The sequence below is a fragment of the Echeneis naucrates genome, chromosome 16, assembly GCF_900963305.1.
Source record: "Echeneis naucrates chromosome 16, fEcheNa1.1, whole genome shotgun sequence".
Taxonomy (NCBI): Eukaryota; Metazoa; Chordata; class Actinopteri; order Carangiformes; family Echeneidae; genus Echeneis; species Echeneis naucrates.
This window is the reverse complement of record NC_042526.1, coordinates 232533-252458: the sequence shown is the minus strand read 5'-3', so window position 1 is coordinate 252458 and position 19926 is coordinate 232533. Positions and strand designations below refer to the sequence as shown.

General features: G+C 47.5%; 2 protein-coding genes across 3 annotated transcripts; one reads left to right on the top strand and one right to left on the bottom strand.

Annotated features, from left to right (window-relative positions):
• Positions 1-380: 380 nt before the first annotated feature.
• On the bottom strand, positions 381-9518 carry rbl2 (retinoblastoma-like 2 (p130)). 2 transcript variants are annotated; one of them, XM_029522320.1, is made up of 22 exons: positions 9208-9518; positions 8780-8910; positions 8131-8331; positions 7905-7969; positions 7544-7672; positions 4499-4674; positions 4340-4404; positions 4062-4233; positions 3818-3981; positions 3567-3679; positions 3385-3488; positions 3161-3298; positions 2902-3066; positions 2698-2797; positions 2347-2613; positions 2081-2277; positions 1808-1984; positions 1645-1716; positions 1424-1523; positions 1100-1299; positions 779-952; positions 381-703 (listed from the first exon to the last, which is right to left on the bottom strand). In XM_029522320.1, the coding sequence occupies exons 1-22, from the start codon at positions 9343-9345 to the stop codon at positions 536-538; spliced, it is 3216 nt and encodes a 1071-aa protein (XP_029378180.1). In that variant the 5' UTR covers positions 9346-9518; the 3' UTR covers positions 381-535. The 2 variants fall into 2 exon arrangements, with proteins under 2 accessions (XP_029378180.1, XP_029378181.1); XM_029522321.1 differs by having other exon boundaries at positions 4514-4674; positions 9208-9517.
• Positions 9398-12573, top strand: LOC115056081 (uncharacterized). Its single transcript, XM_029522338.1, has 4 exons — positions 9398-9522; positions 10853-11185; positions 11477-11571; positions 12328-12573. Exons 1-4 carry the CDS (start codon positions 9398-9400, stop codon positions 12447-12449), a joined length of 675 nt encoding a protein of 224 aa, XP_029378198.1. The 3' UTR covers positions 12450-12573.
• The last annotated feature ends 7353 nt before the right edge of the window (positions 12574-19926 follow it).

Here is a 19926-nt window from a genome sequence, read left to right as displayed (position 1 = left end):
CTTCATCAAAACCATGACAGATAAAAACTCAGAAGAAATGGACGGCGTGAGATTCACACAGCAGAAGAGGAGGAAGTCTAACGTCTGAACAGCTTCTCTCTGATCTTCAGTCTAAACCAAACGTGAACTATCCAACAGATAATTAGCTGTAGGTTGGTGACATACACTTCCCATCATGCATTGGGAAAGGTGAACTGGAAGCGATCCTGGACTCTCCACGTTCATCACCAGCACTGTTTCACTGATACAGAGGGAACCTAAAAAAATGCTTCTGCAGTCGGAAGTTTTATTCTGGAGGGGCATCCTCCTCAGGAAGTGATGTCACACTGAACCAGGTCCAGCTCAGCCTCAGGATGTTGAGAGATGCACACACCTCTTGGCCTCAGACGTTTTAAAGCAACAGAAGAAGAATCAGTTTGAAGGCACTTTGGTCATTTTCAGAGCAAATTAAAACTTTTTTTTTTTTCTCAAATTCACTTTGTTGAATTTTTTTCCAGTCAGTGTGAATACAGGATTCCAGTGTGTTAGTGTGTTCTCAGTGGGAGGAGCTGCGGTCGTTGGCAACATCCTGCAGGCGCCTCAGCAGGGCGGAGTGGTTGTCAGGACAGACTCTTTTGGGGGATGTCTCATCCTCCAGAGGGAGACTCCGCTTCCTGGTGGGCGTCTCTCCAGTCCGGATCATACTGTTGATCTCCTGGAGACGCTGGGGGGGGGGGGGACTGTGTCAGAGTGTGATAGCTAATGTGTTTGAGCATCTGTGTGTCTGTGTGTGTCTCACCGTGGGGGGGCTGCTGCTGATGTAGTAGTAGAGCTTGTCTCGGGGGGTTGTGGGTGAGGGGGTGGAGCTCGTCTTGTGGGGTGAGATATAAATGGAGTGTTTGCTGGACAGAAGCATTCGACGAGGAGAGCCGATCCTGAGGGAGGGGTAAGGACACAGGGTGGGGGACTCCCCCTGCGCGCACACACACACACACACACACACACACACACACACACACACACAGTTAGACTGATATAGTGATACGGACTGACTACTGTGACCTCAGTTGACTTCCATCCACAGTGAAGGGGTTCTGGCAGAGCCAGGGGGCAGACTCACCACTGCAGCGGAGGAGTTTGTGGAGTATCTCAGAGCGAAGCGTCTCATCTGTTTGATGTAAACGTTGTTGTAGAAGTGGATGAGGTCTCCTCGCTCCTCCCCCCCCTCACCCACAGCAGAAGGAGCGGACAGAGGGGGGTTCTTGTCTTTGAGTTCCTGTTCGTCTCTGGAGCGAACATGAACTGGACTGTTGTCTCCACCTGCTCAGGGGGAAACAACCTAACATGAACTGTTTCTGTGTTTCTGATACATGTTAAGATGCTGAGAACGGAGCGGTTTCTGAATGAGCTCCGGCTGTGATGTCTGTGAGGGTGTGGGTCAGACCTGGATCCTGGCTGGTCTCAGGATCTGGGTTGTGTTGGTTTGTGCTGTTGCTGCCGGATGGCCGTCTCCTCCTCCCCGAGATCAACACACTCCTGTACACCTGAAAACACAGAAGAAGAAGAGGTGACCTGGGAAGACTCCTCTGCTCCTGTTTGAGGACATTAGCGTCCCCGCAGAGGCCGGACTGATGATGATGTCTTGTGCCACCTGTGGACTCTTACATTGCTGCTGGCCTGAGGCTGTGTCCGGTAGCACTTCATGATGTTCTGGAAGGATTGGTCCTCTTTGGTCACCTGACAGAAACACAGAATACACACTTTAACTCAGCAGGAACACACACACACACACACACACACACAGGTTCCTAACTGGAGACTCACACACCTTTGACATGACGTACACAGCACACATGAGGAGCTGGTCCAGGTGCCGGTCCATCATCAGGTCGGTGCAGTGGACCAGAGAAAACTCAAAACACGTCCAGATCTTCCTCCGCAGCTCCAGGGAAATGTCCAGCTTGCCACAGAGGTCTCTGAGACGGATACTGGCCAGGTGATACACCTGTGGGCGGGAGACAGAGTGTGTAGGTCATGTAGGCTGTGGGTCAGTTCAGAGGTCAGAGGTCAGAGGTCACCAGTGGACTTGTGGGCCTTGTACCTTCCTGAAGAACAGGGACAAGGAGCCTTTCTTCAGGGGACTTGCTGGTTTGGCGGCTGGTTTGGTGACAGCAGATTGGACAGTGAGGGTGCCAGTCAGAGCCTGGGCAGACACTGGCTGCAGCGTGGCTCCACCCTGTCCGTTTACACTCACCTGGACAGGTATGAAGGTGATTCCTCCGCTTTCATTGGCTATACCTGCAGAGGTCAGTGCTGTTATTGACTCTTGTCATTTTTCAGAGTCAGGACATTTTCTCAGAGTCTCACCCTGAACAGGTATGGTGACTGTCTGCCCATTGTTGGCAGTAACAGTGGCAGTTGCCATGGTGACTACGGTCTGTCCAGCTGGGATGGCTGTGACCACACTGGCTGGTCTGGTCTTAGTCACACCGGCTAGTGCTGTACTGGTGTTACTGGTGCCACTAGCAGAGGTGACGTCTCCGTCCACCGGGTCCACAAAGAGTCTGCGACAAGCGGCACTGGTGGGGGAGGAGCTATAACGGTCCAGCAGGGTGGTGGGAGAGGGAGACACTCCTGTCAGGAGGAGTGGGGTGGTTATTCTATTACTGAGACTCACAAAGGCATCAGGATGAACACTGGAGCTCAGTTCTCTCACACCTTTGACGGTGCTGCTGCTGCTGAGCTCGGGGGGTTGGACAGGTGTGGCGCCGCCTGTAGTGATGTCATCATTGTGTTCCAGGTACTGAGGAGGCATCACCTGGGGACACACAAACAACACAACAATTAAACACAGTGAGCACCTGTCTACACTCAGTCATCCTGAGATGTTGCTGTTTTGTGCCTGTCTTAGTGCAGACAGACCTCCTGGCAGGCAGGGACCTGGTCTTTGGCCCCACGCAGACCCTCCCACAGTGGAGAGTCCCTGGTCCAAGCCAGACTCTCCAGGACCTGCTCCTCCACCTGGTTCAGGTGCTTTACCACCTCCCGGAACAGACCCTGCTCCGCCCGGACCAGCACCTCGACCACCTCCACGGAGACAGAAGAACTGATCAGATAGTAATAGTAATACAGATGATCAGTTGTATTGATACCTTATAGAAGTGATCAGTTGTATTGATACCTTATAGAAGTGATATGCCGGCAGCTGGAAGATGTTGATCATGTTGGGGAAATCTCCAGGAGGTCTGTAGGAGAAGGTGACAATCTCCAAGCAGCAGACCAAAAGGGAGCGGTGGAAGATATCCTGCTCCAGAATACACTGCAACAGACACAGAAAGACACACACATTACTCCCCCACTTTGATGTTTGGTTTCAGAGCAGTAGAAACTTGTGTTCAGACTCACAGAGAGGTCAGCGTCTCCTAGAATCATCTTCTCTCTCTCAATGACTGACTCCAGGATCCTGTAGTAGAGCGCCTCTGCCAGGTGGAAATACTTTACTGCCATGTCTGTGAGGACAGAACTTCATTCAGAGAGGGCGTCATCAAGCACTGAAGGTCCTCTGTTCACCAATGTGTGGTCTGTACCTTTATCCAACCCCCTGGTTTCCGCACTGCTCTTTTCATAATGTTGAGTGAAGAGGTCAAACATGTCCTTCAGACGCTTACTGATGACATCACTGGGGTCTCTGGCACAGGTCCTGACACAGAGGAGAGCAGCAGATAATCCATATTACACTGAGAACAAGGACCAGCAGAACCAGTGCAGACACAGCCACAACCAGCAGCTTCCTGCAGTTACAGAGTCAAAGACGAGAGGAGGACGGAAACAGGGACACCTGAGAGTCTCTGTGAGTTTGGGGCTTGGACCCTGTTTGGTCCCAGACAGCAGAGTGTGCAGACGTCCTACACTCTTCATTGCAGAGGAGACAGGAGATGCCAGCCGGTTTTCCTGCACGTACTTCCTCCCAGTCAGAGGCGTGGAGACCTTCAGAGCTGAGGCCTGATGGGACAGACAGTCAATATTCAGTCAGTCATTCCAGGAAGAGCGGGAAAGATTCAGACAACAGGCTGCTGTCTCACAGTCAAGTTGGAGTGAAGCCTGTAGGTGGAGCTGTCCTGGTTCTCCACCCCCTCACAGAGGCAAGGCCCCGGAGTACCAATGTCCTCACTCGCCCCCTCGCCAGTGAAGATCCTTTCATCCAAACTCCCAATGGCCAGAACATGTTCCTCATATACCCGATTGAGAGAAAGGCTGAGGGTACAGGAAGGGAGGAAAGGAAACAAGGAGGTAGAGAAAGAAACAAGGGGTTAGGGTGTGTGTGTGTGTGTTTGTGTGTTTTCATGTGTGGCACGCTCACAAACTATCGCCGAAGTTCATAGGGTCCAGGAAGCCGGTCAGACTGTCCTCCTTTCCCCTGAGAATCTGTGTGGACAGAGATGATCAGTCTGACCTTTGGTGACCTTCACACTCTTCTTGAAGAGAAATAAAATCATGACATCGGTCTGATTCTCATCACCTCAGTGACTCTCACCCTCTTGTGGAAGAGTTTCTTGATGAATGGTTTCCAGAAATGCTCTTTAACCCCCTTGGCCTCCAGAACCAACTCCTCTTGCAGCTCACACAGCTGCTCCATGAAGCAGAACGGACCAGAGGATGGTCTGTAATCTTTGCTGCTGAAGTCCTCCGGCAGACCTGACATGAGACAAGAGATGACACTGGTCACCATAGCAACAAGTACAGACTCTCCCTTAGATTGTTTTGATCCATCACTGAGAACAGAGGAGAGACCACATCAACACCTCATTTCACGTGCTGATTTCTCCCATACGCAGGTTGATAACCTTGTGACTAGCACTCTGGCCACACTGCCTTCGAATCTCGACAATGCTGCCCCTCTCAAAAAGAAAGTATTCAATCTGAGGAGGCTGGCTCCCTGGTATAATTACCAAATCCGTGCCTTAAAGCAGACATCAAGGAAATTAGAAAGAAGCTGGCGTTCCAGTAAGTCAGAAGAGTCTCACATAGCCTGGAAAGACAGCCTAAAAACATATAAAAAAGCTCTCCGCAGTGCTAGAAGTTCATATTACTCAGCACTCATAGAAGAAAACAAGAACAACCCCAGGTTTCTCTTCAGCACTGTAGCCAGGCTGACAGAGAGCCATAGCTCAGTTGAACCAGTGATCCCCTTAGCTCTAAGCAGTGATGATTTTATTAACTTTTTTACAGATAAAATTCTCATGATCAGAGAAAGAATTTATCAGCTCTTGCTTATATTAAATAAAAATCTCCTACTGAATACAGCAACTCCTGAATCAGCTGAATCAGCTAATCTTTTACATCTGGAATCATTCTCACCTCTGAATCTCTCAGAGCTAGCTTCTATAGTTTCATCATCCAGACCGTCAACCTGTCTATTAGACCCAGTACCAACTAGCCTCTTTAAAGAGATCTTTTATTTAATTAAGCCGTTCATTCTAGATTTGATTAATCTGACTTTATTTCTGGGTGATGTACCTCAGGCACTTAAGACCGCGGTCATCAAACCCCAGCTTAAAAAGCCTAATCTTGATCCAGATGTTTTGGCAAACTATAGACCCATATCAAACCTTCCATTTATTTCTAAAATCATTGAGAAAGCTGTAGCAAAACAACTACACGAGCATCTGGATGGGAACAGTTTGTTTGAAGAGTTTCAGTCAGGATTTAGAGCCCATCATAGCACAGAAACAGTGCTGGTTAAAGTCTCCAATGACATTCTAATGGCTTCAGACAATGGATCAGCCTCCATACTTCTCCTTCTAGATCTTAGTGCTGCATTCGACACCATGGATCACAATATTTTACTACAGAGGCTGGAACATGAAATTGGAATTAAAGGAACTGCACTAAAGTGGTTCAAATCCTACTTATCAGATAGACATCAGTTTGTTCATGTAAACAACAGCTCCTCGTCATGTACTGTAGTCAGTCATGGAGTCCCGCAGGGTTCGGTACTTGGACCAATCCTGCTTCCTCTAGGCAACATTATCAGGAAACACAGCATCAATTTCCACTGCTACGCAGACGATACTCAGCTGTACCTATCAATGAAGCCAAATGAAGTCACTCAGATAGTCAGACTGCAGGCATGTTTTGAAGACATAAAAGTCTGGATGACTGGAAATTTTTTACTTCTCAACTCTGACAAAACAGAAGTTATTGTACTCGGCCCTAAGCACCTCAGAAAAATACTATCTAATCATCTCATCAGTTTGGACAGCATTACTTTGGCCTCCAGCTCCACTGTAAGAAACCTTGGAGTAATTTTTGACCAGGACATGTCCTTTGTCCCTCACATAAAACAAGTTAGTCGGGCAGCTTTCTTCCACCTGAGAAACATTAGGAAAATCAGAAACATCCTTTCTCAGGATGATGCAGAAAAAATAGTCCATGCATTTGTAACTTCTAGGCTGGACTACTATATTTCATTACTATCTGGATGTCCAAACAAATCTCTAAAAGGCCTTCAGTTGATTCAGAACGCTGCTGCATGAATATTAACAGGAACTAGGAAAAGAGATCATATCTCTCCTGTTAGCTGCTCTTCATTGGCTGCCAGTAAAATATAGAGTAGAATTCAAAATCCTTCTGTTAACATATAAAGCTCTTAATGGCCAAACTCCATCGTATCTCAGAGAGCTCATAGTTCCTTACTGTCCTAGCAGGCCACTCCGCTCTCTAGATGGAGGTTTACTTGTGGTTCCTAGAGTCTCCAAGAGTAAATCTGGAGGCAGATCGTTCAGTTATCAGGCTCCTCTTCTATGGAACCAACTCCCAGCAGCGGACTCTTTAGTAACTTTCAAGATCAGGCTTAAAACTTTCCTGTATGACAGAGCTGATAGTTAAAAAGTTAAAGTCCTCTACTCTTTAGCTATGCTGCTGGGGGAAGGTCTGAGTCTCTCTCTCTGAGTCTCTCTCTCTGAGTCTCTCTCTCTCTCTCTCTCTCTCTCTCTCTCTCTCTCTCTCTCTCTCTCTCTCTCTCTCTCTCTCTCTCTCTCTCTCTCTCTCTCTCTCTCTCTCTCTCTCTCTCTCTCTCTCTCTCTCTCTCTCTCTCTCTCTCTCTCTCTCTCTCTCTCTCTCTCTCTCTCTCTCTCTCTCTCTCTCTCTCTCTCTCTCTCTCTCTCTCTCCTCCCCCCTTGCATGCGCTGATAAGAACCATCCTTCTTAAAAAAAAAAAACACAGTTTCACCCAGTTCTAAGCATTTATACTGCATTTACTAACCATGTTCTGCCAAAGTCTCTGTCTCTCCCAGTTCCTCTCCTCTCTCTCCCTGTCCTCATCCTGCAGGTGGTGACTCATCTCCATCCCATGTTCCTGCAACACCTGCTGGTCCCATATTTCATGAATTCTGTACTACAGCTCAACTCCATTGGTTCTCTTTAAATTAATTTTATGTATGTAACTTTGTTATGATTTGGCGCTATACAAATAAATCTGATCTGATTTGATGGGCAGTTGTATTTCCTAATGCACCTGAACATGACTTTGAGGCAGCAGCCGTGACGGCGCCGCCATCCATACCTCTGAAGTCTGGGTTGAGCAGGTCCTTCCTGCCGTGGCACAGCAGAGCGTTGGTGAAGACCAGGTCCAGAGCACACAGCAACAGATGATACGAGTTCACCAGGTCATCACTGATCATGGGGAAGTTCCCTGAAAAGCATGTTACATGAGGTCATCTGAGTTTGCAGACCACACCCACAAGGGGCATCAGCAGGTCTCAGGTTGTGACTGTTTCCTGTAAATATCGTAGTGTTCATTCTCCATAGGAACATTATGAAGGAACAACATGGTCTTTGTCTATGTGACAAAGAGCCTGGCTTTTGAAAACATACTGGTCTGTCTGGGACCTGGTCTTCAGTCCTCCTGTATGCTGGAGTCTCACCTTTGGCGTGCACAAACAGAACCCAGCAGAAGTTGAAGACCTCGGTGACTGTGCAGGGATGACGTCTGGAAGACAAAGACAGCTCCACTGAAGATGTTACATTAATGTGAAGATGTTTTCTGTCGCTCAGTGACAGGAAATCAGCTAGAGGCTCAAAGAAGAGAAGCTACACCATCGACACTGCTGCATTCTTGTTCTGATGAGGGCAGATGTCTTGAGGTCCCACCTTTGTTTGCGGCTGCGGTGGACCCGGGGTGGCTCCTCAGACGGGGCTTTGAAGATGGCCTTGAAGATAGGGACGTACTTCTTGAAGATGACGGCCGACACAGTGAAGTTCCTCTCCAGCTTCTCGGTACTCTGCCTGAAGTCCTGCGGCAGCCCCGTCATGTCCTGCCACTTCTTTATCTTGTTAAAAAACTCAATGAGACTGCAGAGCAGGAGGTCAAATGTCAAGGTGGTACATGGTGACATTACACGCAGACTACAACTGTTTCAGTCACAGAAACACAAGAAAACAGATGTCAAAGTTCAGTTGCGTCTGCACCCAAGACACACCAAGATCCAGCACTTAGAGCTGACCTGGTCTGATGTGGCCTGAATGGGAGCTCTCGTGGACATCGGGGGTCTGGCTTCACAAAATGTGAGTTCTTTTATTCTTGAAAAACTAATGGACACCATCTAGACCAGTTTCACCTGGCACAATGTCAGACCCTCAGAGTGAGACTACGGTTTTCTGGGTTTCTGGACCAGATCCCAGGATCTATGAGGACAGCGGAGATCCCGCTGATGACGAGGTTCTAAAAACATCAACAATGATCCTGAGGGGTTGAGGCCACAGGACCATCAGGTGATGCACAGGTGCATTGTGGCTGTACCTCATCTCCGAGCAGCGTAGGATTCTGGTCAGAGAGACGTAGTTCCCCTCGGCGGTGCCTTTCCCCACCGTGGGCACTGAAGACCTGCAGGCCACGTAAAGAGCGCAGGCCAACCAATGCAGCTCACTGCCCTGAGCGGGGTCACCAAGAATTCACATTTAACATCATTCACCTTCCAAACAGGATTCTGGCTGACATTCATACAACCAAAATCAGTTTTTCATGTTGTCTGACCAACGCGTTAGTGTTGAACAGCGTTGTGTTGTTGTTGTTTGTGTTATGACTGTTATGATGTCATGTGAGGTGTGTGTGCGCGCGTTGTGTCCATCACGGCTCTGACGTTGACGTCAGTCTGGTCACTTCCTTCCTGTGTTTATTGTTATTTTAGCGGTGACGCCACAGTCGGTTAACGGTGGGTGTGTTCGTACCTCCAGGGTGAAGTTCCGGCTGGTGTTCCCGTAGGTCCTCCAGGCTCCCGTACTCGCCTCTTCGTCCATGTTCAGGGCCCGACACAGGTCGTCGAACCGGGCCCGGACTCTCTGCGCAGACTCGTCCTCTTCGCTCATTTTCAGGCTTCACGAACAAACGAAGCTTCACTCCGACGTCCCGGATGAGGTTATGACGGGTTTGACCGGGTTTGACCGGGTTTACCGGGCTAACGGTGTCTTCACGGCGCTGTCTGGTCCTCGGCCATTTAAATGTCCTTTGACTGACAGCGGCTCGTCTGCGTTCACGCCGTTTACGTACGGAGGTGACGACTGACGCAGGGAAACGTCACAGCTCTACGTATCTGCGTTTGTGAATACGCGCTCGTCGCCCCGCCCACTAAAGCAGCGGAGTGAAAGAAGTGGGTGGAGCCGACAAACAATTACTTCCGGTTATTATTGTCAGTCATCAAGACTGAGCCGGAAGTCCGTCTGATAATCTTATAGTTACACTTTTTATCCATCAGATAGCATTCTCCAATCAAAAGATTTGGTAGTGCTGCCAAAGAATCTTTTACTAAAAAATTCTTAATCAAGTTTATCAAGGGAAGACGAATCACATTACGTATTTTGTCAAATTCCCTCTAAGAAAAATTTGAAAACACTTTTTTTTCGACCAAGTCGATGCGGCTCCAAATTAGTTATAAATACCTTTTTCAAACTGGTCACTGTAGAAGACTGATTTCCTGTTGATTGTCACTACTCTATTGGTCCATACAGTTAAATCATGAGGAGAAAATTTGTGGCTAAATACCATTGTAGAAAAGAGAAGAACTTGTTTATGAAAATCAGACAGTTTGATGGGGGTCCAGTTTATATCAAAATCACATTGCAAAACAACATCTAAACCTCCTGTTTGCTTAAACGAAGACCTCAGAACATGAAACCACACAGAGTTCGGTTGGACAGACTGGATTTTATCCAGTTAACCTACAGGTGTCGCGCATATAGTCCAAGTCTGGGGCTTTGATCCTGTCTAATAAAATGTTAAAGCTTGATGATGACTAACATGAAGTGAACATCAAGAACTACCAAAAATAAAAGTTTGAAGCCTATACCAAAATAATAGAACAAAGAGCAAAAGTCAACTATGAATGAATGAGTCTCTGCTCATACCAATCTTTATTTTGAAGAGGGTTTCCTCATAATGCTGGTAAAACAGAAACAGTAAAGTCAGTCTGTTTTTAATGTGTCATCCTTCTTTTACATTCTTCACACAAACCACTTAAATATTTTTTCAATAACATTTTTATATTTTTTTCTTTAAATTCAGTTTTACTTTCATTGATGTGTTTTCAAATAGTATGTGTTCACAGTGGACAGATGTTATCCTGAGGTGTTCTGAGGTGAAGATAAACAACACAACGTACATGCAGACAAATGCTCTCTGACAACCAGTGGACGAACAGCAGCCTCCTCTGGTTTAAGATGGATGAATGTCATCATGCTTATGAAACTGTGAGAAAAGTGTAATTCAGTAAAAGGTCCAACAGTTGTCACCTGTATACTTTATGACGTCAATGAAGATTTTTATACACAGCCTCATCTATTAGCTGATGACATCGCAGCCACGCTCATTTTGATCCAGATCTGGAGGTCAGGCCCAGTGTGGAGGCGGTAGCTGCACAGATGTTGTGCAGGCCACAGTAGGCCGCCACAACTCTGGGCATCATATCGATGTTACTCTTCTTCAGCAGACACCTCCAGTGTCCACAACAGAGCTGGCCGAGGTCAGGAGACAGCTGCTGCTCCTCCCTGTAGCCTGTCACCAGCCAGGACTTCGGAGGGAGGGCCACATCCCTGATCAGGTGGACCAGGATGTCCGCCATCAGCCAGGAGAGACCTCTGAAAAACACCCCACTTTAATCCCCCTGTGGACCAGAAGCTTCCCCTCAACCCTCTGGAAAAAGGTATCCATCAGGTCAGTCCGCAGCCTTCAGGTACAGCTGGACAGCAGGTGGCTCCATGTTTACCTGCTGCTTTCTTCTTCTGCATTTGACAGTGGTGTTCATTACTGGCCCCACGGGGGTCAAAGGTCAAAGTTTGAATTTATGGCTCTAACCCTAACCCTATGTGACGTTTGATAATATACAAATTTTACCCCCCCCCCCCAAAAAAAAACACAAACAAACAAATGAATAAATAAATAAATACATAAATAAGTGGTGACGTGTCTTTTTTAAAAATTATTAATTCCCTTTTCACTCCACAGGATGGCGCCAAAATGCTGTGTAACTGGAAGAACAACACCTGAGTCCATTAAAGGTCCGGAAAGAACTGAACCACAACAGACCGGCATCAGATCAGGTGAGTGTTTATGTATTTAATCCTTTCAGAGAAACATTCGGTCTCTCCTGTTCGTCATCTCTTTGTGTTTTTAATTCAAAAAAGTCTCCTCATCTGAATCTGTCTGATCAGTTCAGACTCTCTTCCCTGGAATCAGAAAACAAGAATTAACTAAAAACACTGTGAATATTTCCTTCTGTGTAAAGCAGAATAACCAAAGAAAAGTTCCTCTCGTGTTGATTTATCTTATCTTTCTCTGATAAGGATTTCTTTTGTAAACTTCACTATCAAAGATGGAGGATGAGAATGGATGAATAAACAGACAGAAGGAGTCAGAGAGTCAGACTGATCCAGAGCTGATCAGTTTGACAGATCAGGACTGGACTTTTCTCTGGAACTAGAACTCTGTTGAGCTGTTCAACAGCTTAAACATCAGGCAGAGATAGAGGAAAACGGGTCCAGACCCTGATGCAGTTAAAAGTTGTGAGGTCGGTTCACAATGTGAACAAATTTAGGCAGCATGGAGCCACAGCGGTTCTCTCTGAAGGTCCTTGTGCCTCCAAGACATCCTGTTTGGGGCCATTGGTGACTCTAAACTGTCCATAAGTCTGAGGCTGTTGGTCTCTCTCTGCAGACCTATCCAGGGTGAGCTGGGATCGGCTCTGGAAGCCCCTGTGACCTGGAAAAAGATCAGAGGAGAAGATTAATGAATGATTAATCATTTGGTTACAGTACACAGAGTTTTTATTTACAATTTTAATTTTGTTTGTTGGTGAGTGATGGAAGTGTTGACAGAGTCGGTCCAGCAGGAGGCGCTTCCCAGCGGAGACGACAGCTGGAGCTTCAGAGGAATGTTCAGACTGAGCATGCTCAGCCCAGCAGCTCCTGCACCGCTCTGAGGTCTCAGTCTGAGCCGCCAGGTTTCCCAGCATGCATCTGACTGATGCAAGTGGAACATGAGGCCGAGCCGTCTGCTGTGGAGAGACACGATCTGCAGGGGGGCCCCTCCCCTCCAGCTACTGCAGCTCCAGGCCTCCCAGGGATATAAGACCAAACACATGTCCACAAACAGAGAGAGAGACTCAGAGGACTCTGTGGACCTGGACCCAGACCACCAGCTTCTACCGCCGGCTGATCTGAGCCCGAACCCCCAGCCTCCTGCCTGGCTTCAGCACAAGCCAGAATCAGGTGTCCTTCAGCGCCACAGCCAAAACCCTGAATGATGTCGGTCGTTATGAAGATCATATAGCTGAACCCCTCCACCTTGAAGGTGAGGGTCAGGGTCAGGTTCAAGGGGGACTCTGTGTCCTTCAGGACCATGTGGAGCTGTCTCCTGTGGCAGTCCACATGCTGCAGCTTCTGGGACTTATAACCTAAAGGCACCATTCTGCCCAACCTGGACAGGGCTTTGGACAGGTCCTCATTTTTAATGAAGGGGGGAATGTTACTGATTATTACCGTCTTGTTGGGGGTCTCCAGTGAACGCTCCCCTTATTGTGACTCCCTTCTCCACCTTCCTCACCTTGTCCAGGAACAGGACCACGGCTCCATTCATCCTGGAGGGCGACCTCCTCACCCACAGCCACCTCCTCCACACTGTGGGGACAGCTGGGAGAAGTCAGCGTCGCTCCCCGCCATGCTGCAGGGACGGCCACCGGCCAAACTCCCCAAAAACATACACAGACACAAACACTAAACAAACAACTTACATATAACTACACTTCAACAAAACACAGAAATACAGACAATAAATGTTGTTTTTTGCAAAATATCGCTCTGACCATTGTTAGCACGCTCTTTCAGACTCAGAGAGAGAGGTAGATGAACAGTGGATGGACAGGAAATGACTATTGTTCATCTGACGTTTTCTGACAACGGAGATGCTCTGATCCACTTGAGTGACGTCACAGATGACAATGTCCTGCTGAACCTACTTATCCTGTCATGTCAGGTCTCAGGACTGGCTGGTGGTCTGATGTGGTCTGGGTTGTGCTCCCATTGAGCTGAAGGATCAGGCTGTCGTCTCTGTGAAGGTGGAGGATCATTAGCAGTTAGTGGTTAGTGGAAGAAGCAGCTTCCTGCTGGCTGATATTAACCATCGGGATCACTGGAGGAATGACTGAAGCAAATGGCACCATCTGTCTCCAGATCCGGCCAGACCTCCTGCAGACCGGGGGGGGGGGTACGCCATGACACCATCACTCAGTCACTCCATCGGGTTTATCAGAAATAAAAACAGCTGATTCACAGATTTTCTCAGTTGGATCTTCCACTTCTACTTTCTTACTCTGGATTCAGTAAACGGGAAAAATATCACCTGTGATCTGAAACTCCCCCTTTGTGGATTATTTGTGTGATAGCGCACAAGCAGGGAGTGCTACAGACAAAGTCACCTGAAGCGATGCTGCTAATGAAACACTTCAGACTGCTAGGCCTTTACACCTTCAGAGCTTCAGACCTTCAGACATTCAGATATTCAGACCTTCAGACTTTCAGACCTTCTGGACCTTCTGAACCTTCAGACCTTTTGGACCTTCTGGACCTTTAACAATGAACATTTCAAGAGGTGAGCCCTCACAGATGTAAATAGTGTTAGGATGATTGGCTGTGTCTGCAGCAGTGAAGGTAGAGCTCCCATTGGACCGTTGGGCCTCTCATCTTTCTCCTCAGAGGTTAAACCATCAGGTCTTTCTCTGATGTGATCCGGTGACAGAAACAGCCTGACACTGTCACTGGGGTCTCTGGTGAATTTTGAGGGACATCAAATGACTTGCTAGGGGGTTGCCTGCTGGTCCTGTGAGCACAGCTGTATGACTGATGGGGAAGGGGCTGCACGGCGGGAGAGCTGAGTGGCATCATGGTGCGACATCTGCCAGGCCCGGCGGTTAGACACATGGGCCCCCCCGCCTCAGAGCGGGGGGTCTGACAAGAAGACCGAAGACTTGGTTCAGTCCAGTTTTCTCCTCTCGTTAACAGTCTGAACAGACCTGCCTGACCCTCCATTGGACCGAGACCAGACAGCAGAACTACAGACCAGACTCAGACCTCTGTGTTAACACAGCCTGAGAACAAAGAGGAAGAGGAGGAGGAACCATCAATACTCTGTCATCAATTATTAATCTCTCAAGAAGCACACACACACAGACAGACAGACACACACACGTACACAACTGTTTTTCTTGAGTTCAACGTCTTCAGATTTTATCATAAAAGTGATGAAAGTTGTATGAAATGAAGACAGAAAATAGTTCAAATAGTATAAAATAATAGAATCCAGTATAATGCATTATACGACGAAATCATATTGTGTTTAAAGACTAAGTTAATTTGAAATTAACTGTTTAACTACCCCCCCCCCCACACACACACACATCAGGTCATCACTTCATCGCTTCAGATTTAATAAAACTCTCTTTAATGAATTATCAGCCTCTGAGTGAATCAAGTTTTCATGATCATACAAAACCATAATCAGAGTCTGAGTCCTGAGACCCGGGTCAAACCCAGGACCACGACCTGGACCCCTTCAGGTCTCGGGGGTGGGGCTCTATACGTTCGTCATACCATTTGTTTGTCTATGCAGCTCCAGCATCGACTGCTGCAGCCTGTTAATGCAGAAGGAACCCTGTGGAGACCCCTGGGGGCCGTAGGTGGGGTAACCAGGGATGAAGGAGGGGCCATAGTACAGGTGTTGGGGGAATGGGGTCCGTAGTGCGGAGCCGAGGGGGGACTGTTCCGTCCCCCCGCTCTTTGAATTTCTGTCCGAGGACGTGGCGATCTCAGCCAGGGACCACAATTTGGGTTTAGGGGCCCCATTTGGCCCCTGAGCAGTGCCGCAGGATCCGCCCTGCCCCCCCCGGAGCAGCTCAGTGTGCGTGGGCGGGGCTTCAGAGGGTGGGCACTGGTCCCCTGAGTCCTTAAAGTCTGGAAAAGTGACGCACAGGTTGCCACTACCACCGCTGCTGTTGTTTCGGTACAACACCACACAGGAATCTGCCAGAAACAGACACACATAAACAAGACAACACAAACAAAACAGCAGGAGCAACATCATTATAATAACACAACAGCAACAGATGTAGATGTGTGTACAGGTGTGTACAGGTGCTCACTCACCTGCTTCTTCTCGTCTCTTCGTCTCTTTGTTGTTGGTCTTTGTTGCCTCTTCATCGTTGTGCTCAAGGTCAATGTCCTCGTCCTCCTCGTCCTCACTGCGGTTCCTGGGCATCCACGTCATTTTGTTCTCCTTCTTTAGGCGCCGGCGTGCGTTAGCGAACCAGGTGGACACCTGTGTGAGGGTCATCTTGGTGATGATGGCGAGCATGATTTTCTCGCCCTTGGTGGGGTAGGGGTTCTTCCTGTGGTCACTCAGCCAGGCCTTCAGTGTGGCTGTGGCATCCCGCGTGGCGTTCTTCCTGTAGGCGAGGTCTCCGTAGGAGTAGGGCCCCAGGGCCCCGAACGGGTGGTAGTCCAAGGAGGTGGCGAGGCCAGGGGTCGGGTGAAAGGCGGGGCTCTGGAGCAGGAAATGATGACATCATTAAAATCTGTAGATTTCTGATTGTATCTGTGTGTTTGTGTTCTGGGAGTCCTGGTCCTGGTCTGGAAACGTTGGACTTGTACCTGCTGATCGTAATTAGTCATCTGTCAATCAACTGACTACGTAATTAACCAATTAAAGTGCAACAAGGACTCAATCAATCTCAGAACAGGACAGATCTCCGTCTCAGGTCTCAGTCAAGTCCCAAATCTTTCACCAGCTCCATGTTCCATCTGTCTGCATCATTATCTGTGTGTCGAAACCATATCAGTTTTTCTTATTTACAGCTGAATTCATAAATGTAATTTTTTTATTATTATTTAACTATTGAAATGTTTTAATAAAAATCTTTTTAATAAAAAAATGCCGTTGTTTAATTTTAAAGATTAAAGTTTAAAAAACCGGAAAATAAAAACGAATGAAAATCAAAGAAAAGATTTATATAAATGAGACAAAGGCAGACTGACCTGCAAAAACAATAATGGTTGTTATTTTTAGTTCATTTATATTTATGTATAATAATAAAGCACATATCATAATGATTCTAAACGAATTAGTTATTATTATTCTTCGATCGTCTTCAGACATTTATTAATAAAATGATCAACATGTTTTCTGAAAGCTGTGACAATGAAAAAAGAATATTTATTCTCAGCTAAATTTTTGGCTAAAGCTGCGACCTAAACAAACTTATTACAGATATAATGTAAATATAATCATAATCATCAGTAAGAGTCAAACACGGACAGACGCACAAAAATAAAATCCGAACTGATTTAAATTTAAAATAATGCGGCGCATCCTTTTTATCAACTGACAATTTACAGCAGCAACAACAGCAACAGCAATATTATTAATAATAATCATCATCATCATAATCATAATAATAAGTGTGGCCCCCGCTGGCCCCCCAGGTCCGACACTCACCGTGAGGGAGCTGAGGGCGGCCCGGGGCAGGTGGCTCTGGAAGCCGGCAGAGTACGGAGAGAAGGCGGATCCGGAGGACTGACCAAAGTCCTCCCGTCTCGGTCCCAACATGATCCCGGAGCTGAAGGACGGACTGGACGGCGGGAACAGGAAACCCCGCGGGTACGACATGATGGCGCGCGCCGAGCCGAACTACTGCGCACGAGCGAACTCACATCGAAGAGGAAAGCGCGCGTTTTTCCTACACGAGGAAGAGGAAGAGGAGGAGGAAGAAGAAGAGGAGGAGGAGAGGAGGAAAGGAGAAAGAGGAGGAGGAAGATGAGGAGGATGAAGAAGAGGAAGAAGAGGAGGAAGATGAGGAGGAGAGGAGGAGGAGGAGAGGAGGAAAGGAGAAGAGGAGGAAGATGAGGAGGAGGAGAGGAGGAGGAGGAAAGGAGAAGAGGAGGAAGATGAGGAGGAGAGGAGGAGGAGGAGGAGGAGGAGAGGAGGAGGAGAGGAGGAGGAGAGGAGGAGGAGGAAAGGAGAAGAGGAGGAAGATGAGGAGGAGGAGGAGGAGGAGGAGAGGAGGAAAGGAGAAGAGGAGGAGGAGAGGTGGAGGAGGAAAGGAGAAGAGGAGGAGGAGAGGAGGAGGAAGAGGAAGTAGAAGAAGAAGAGAGGATGAGGAAGAGGAAGGGGGGAGGAAGAAGATGAGGAGAGGAGGAAGAGGAGATCTCAAGTGGATCACTATCCACAAAATCTCATGTGGAGTCTTCTGAGGTGATGGGGGGCTCAGTCTGGAACTGGACTTCATTCTATCTACAGACCATCAGGGTTTAAAATAAGTACTGAAGTGTACTGAAGTCTATGGGAAAATGTTCGTCCTCCTCCCTGATGTGTTTATGGTCTGAGTCTTCAACAAAACATGATATTAATTTTTTAGATGATGCTCCATTTGGTTTGATCCTGGTCCTGACTCCCCCCCCCCCCCCCCCGGGCATCGCCAGCCTCTGAATCTTCGGTCTAATCTGATTTGTGGCTCCTATAAATAGGATCATGTTCAGTTCTCAGCAGGCGACAGATACAGGAAGTGGTGTTGTCCGTCTTCGTCTGTGTCTCTGAGATTAGCTTTGACCCGTCTTCGTGGTTCAGTTTCTGACGACGTCCCAACACGTTCTTTGGTCCAGATCAGATCCAGAACAGGTTTCTAGGTAAGAGCCTAATAATGTCTGTTGATCCTAATTAGTGAACCAACCAGTTTCTATTTCAGGTGTCAGACTGTTCAGGATGGCAATGAATCATTATTGATTCATTGTTGAGGTTCAGAAGATTAAAAAACCCTAACCCTCACCTTGAACCAGGACTTCTGGAATCCTTCAAATGTCCAAAGAAACTGATAATATTTGACATTTTTGAAAATACCAATGAGATGAATGTTACTGATTAATCAGTCTACTGTTGGTGAGCACCGATCCTCTGATCTCAGTCTTGTCATTGAGGAGAAAAACATAGACTTTAAAGCTAGAATTTTCACTGATGAGCTTAACCTGTCAGTACAGGAGATAAACCAAACCAGGGAGACCCCGCCCCCTTGTGTTTTCCTGCCCTGCGATTGGAGAAGGAGTGTAAATGAATCTTGATTGGACGTAATGAAGCCTGAGTAATCACGGACACGCAGCTCCACTCTAAGCTCATCATCAGCCTGGCTGCACTGACAGTGAAATGGAGCGCGCCTCCATCAGAGCGGCTCCTCTACAGATGGTTCGGGAGATTAGTCACCATTTTCATGCTTTTTAAGCATGTTTCATTAACACAGTAATGCAGCGGCAGAGGTGAAGCAGCTCCCTCCCTCCGCTGCTCAAGAGGTTCAATACACAGCAGGAAATCTGAAGGTTCTTTCATCATCAGAGGCCCCAGAAGACCCACAAAATGACACTGGAGGGCACTTTAACATCAAAAAGTTGTGTTAAGAATTTGCATTTACAAGTTGAACATTGAGGAAACGTTCTGCCTCTTATTCTCTGCAGGCTGAAGATCCTCACATGAGACAGGAAGTGATGTATTTTCCCTCAGCAGCTCATAAAAGATGTGAGCCTGGGGGTCAAAGGTCACAGACCAACAAACAAAACTCATTTTAATCATTAACTCATTTTATTTTAATTGTCATTGTGTTTGAAACACAATCCTCATTATCTGCTCCTAACGATCACCTGGAGGATCCACCACAGAACCCAGACCAGCGGTCTGCTCACTCCGGCCCAGCAGGATCAGGTCTACGCAGCATGTCTCAGATTCCCTGTGAGTTCAGAATATGGCGATCAGTATGACATCATCAGCTCAGAACATCTGTTCCCGTCAGATCTTCTGCTGGAGTGAAGAAGACCAAACAAAAGACACCTCGTCTCAGTCTGATACTCGGACCTGGTCTGAGGTTTTGTGACACATGTAAGAACAGCCCATCCTCTAGCTCCACCCCCTGAACCACAGCCGTCCAACCCTAACCCGTTACCTGAGTTCATTAAAAATACCTCAATGAATCAGATCCTGTACAGACAAAAGAACAAAACACTCGAGGAGGTCCAGAGAAGGATAGTAGTTCTGGTCCAACCCCTGCTGTAGTGGGAACCCCCTTTCAACCAACAGCGAAATTTCCACTGAGTCATGTGACATTAGCTAACCAATGGTAGACGTGATCAGTCAGAACCAGGACTCCATGTTGTTATGTCAGACCACTTTCAAGATCAGGTCTCCTGGTTTGTTGGACCTCGTTTCAGGCAGTTCAAGACTCTTGGGACAATGGAGGTGGACTTCCAGGAGTCCTTTGTGGTCCAACAAGAACAGGATGTGGATCCATCTCAAGGCCCGGACTGGAAGGATCAACCAACCCAAAGACCAGAGAGTTTCAACCAGGCCCAGCATCACCTCGTCCACCACAG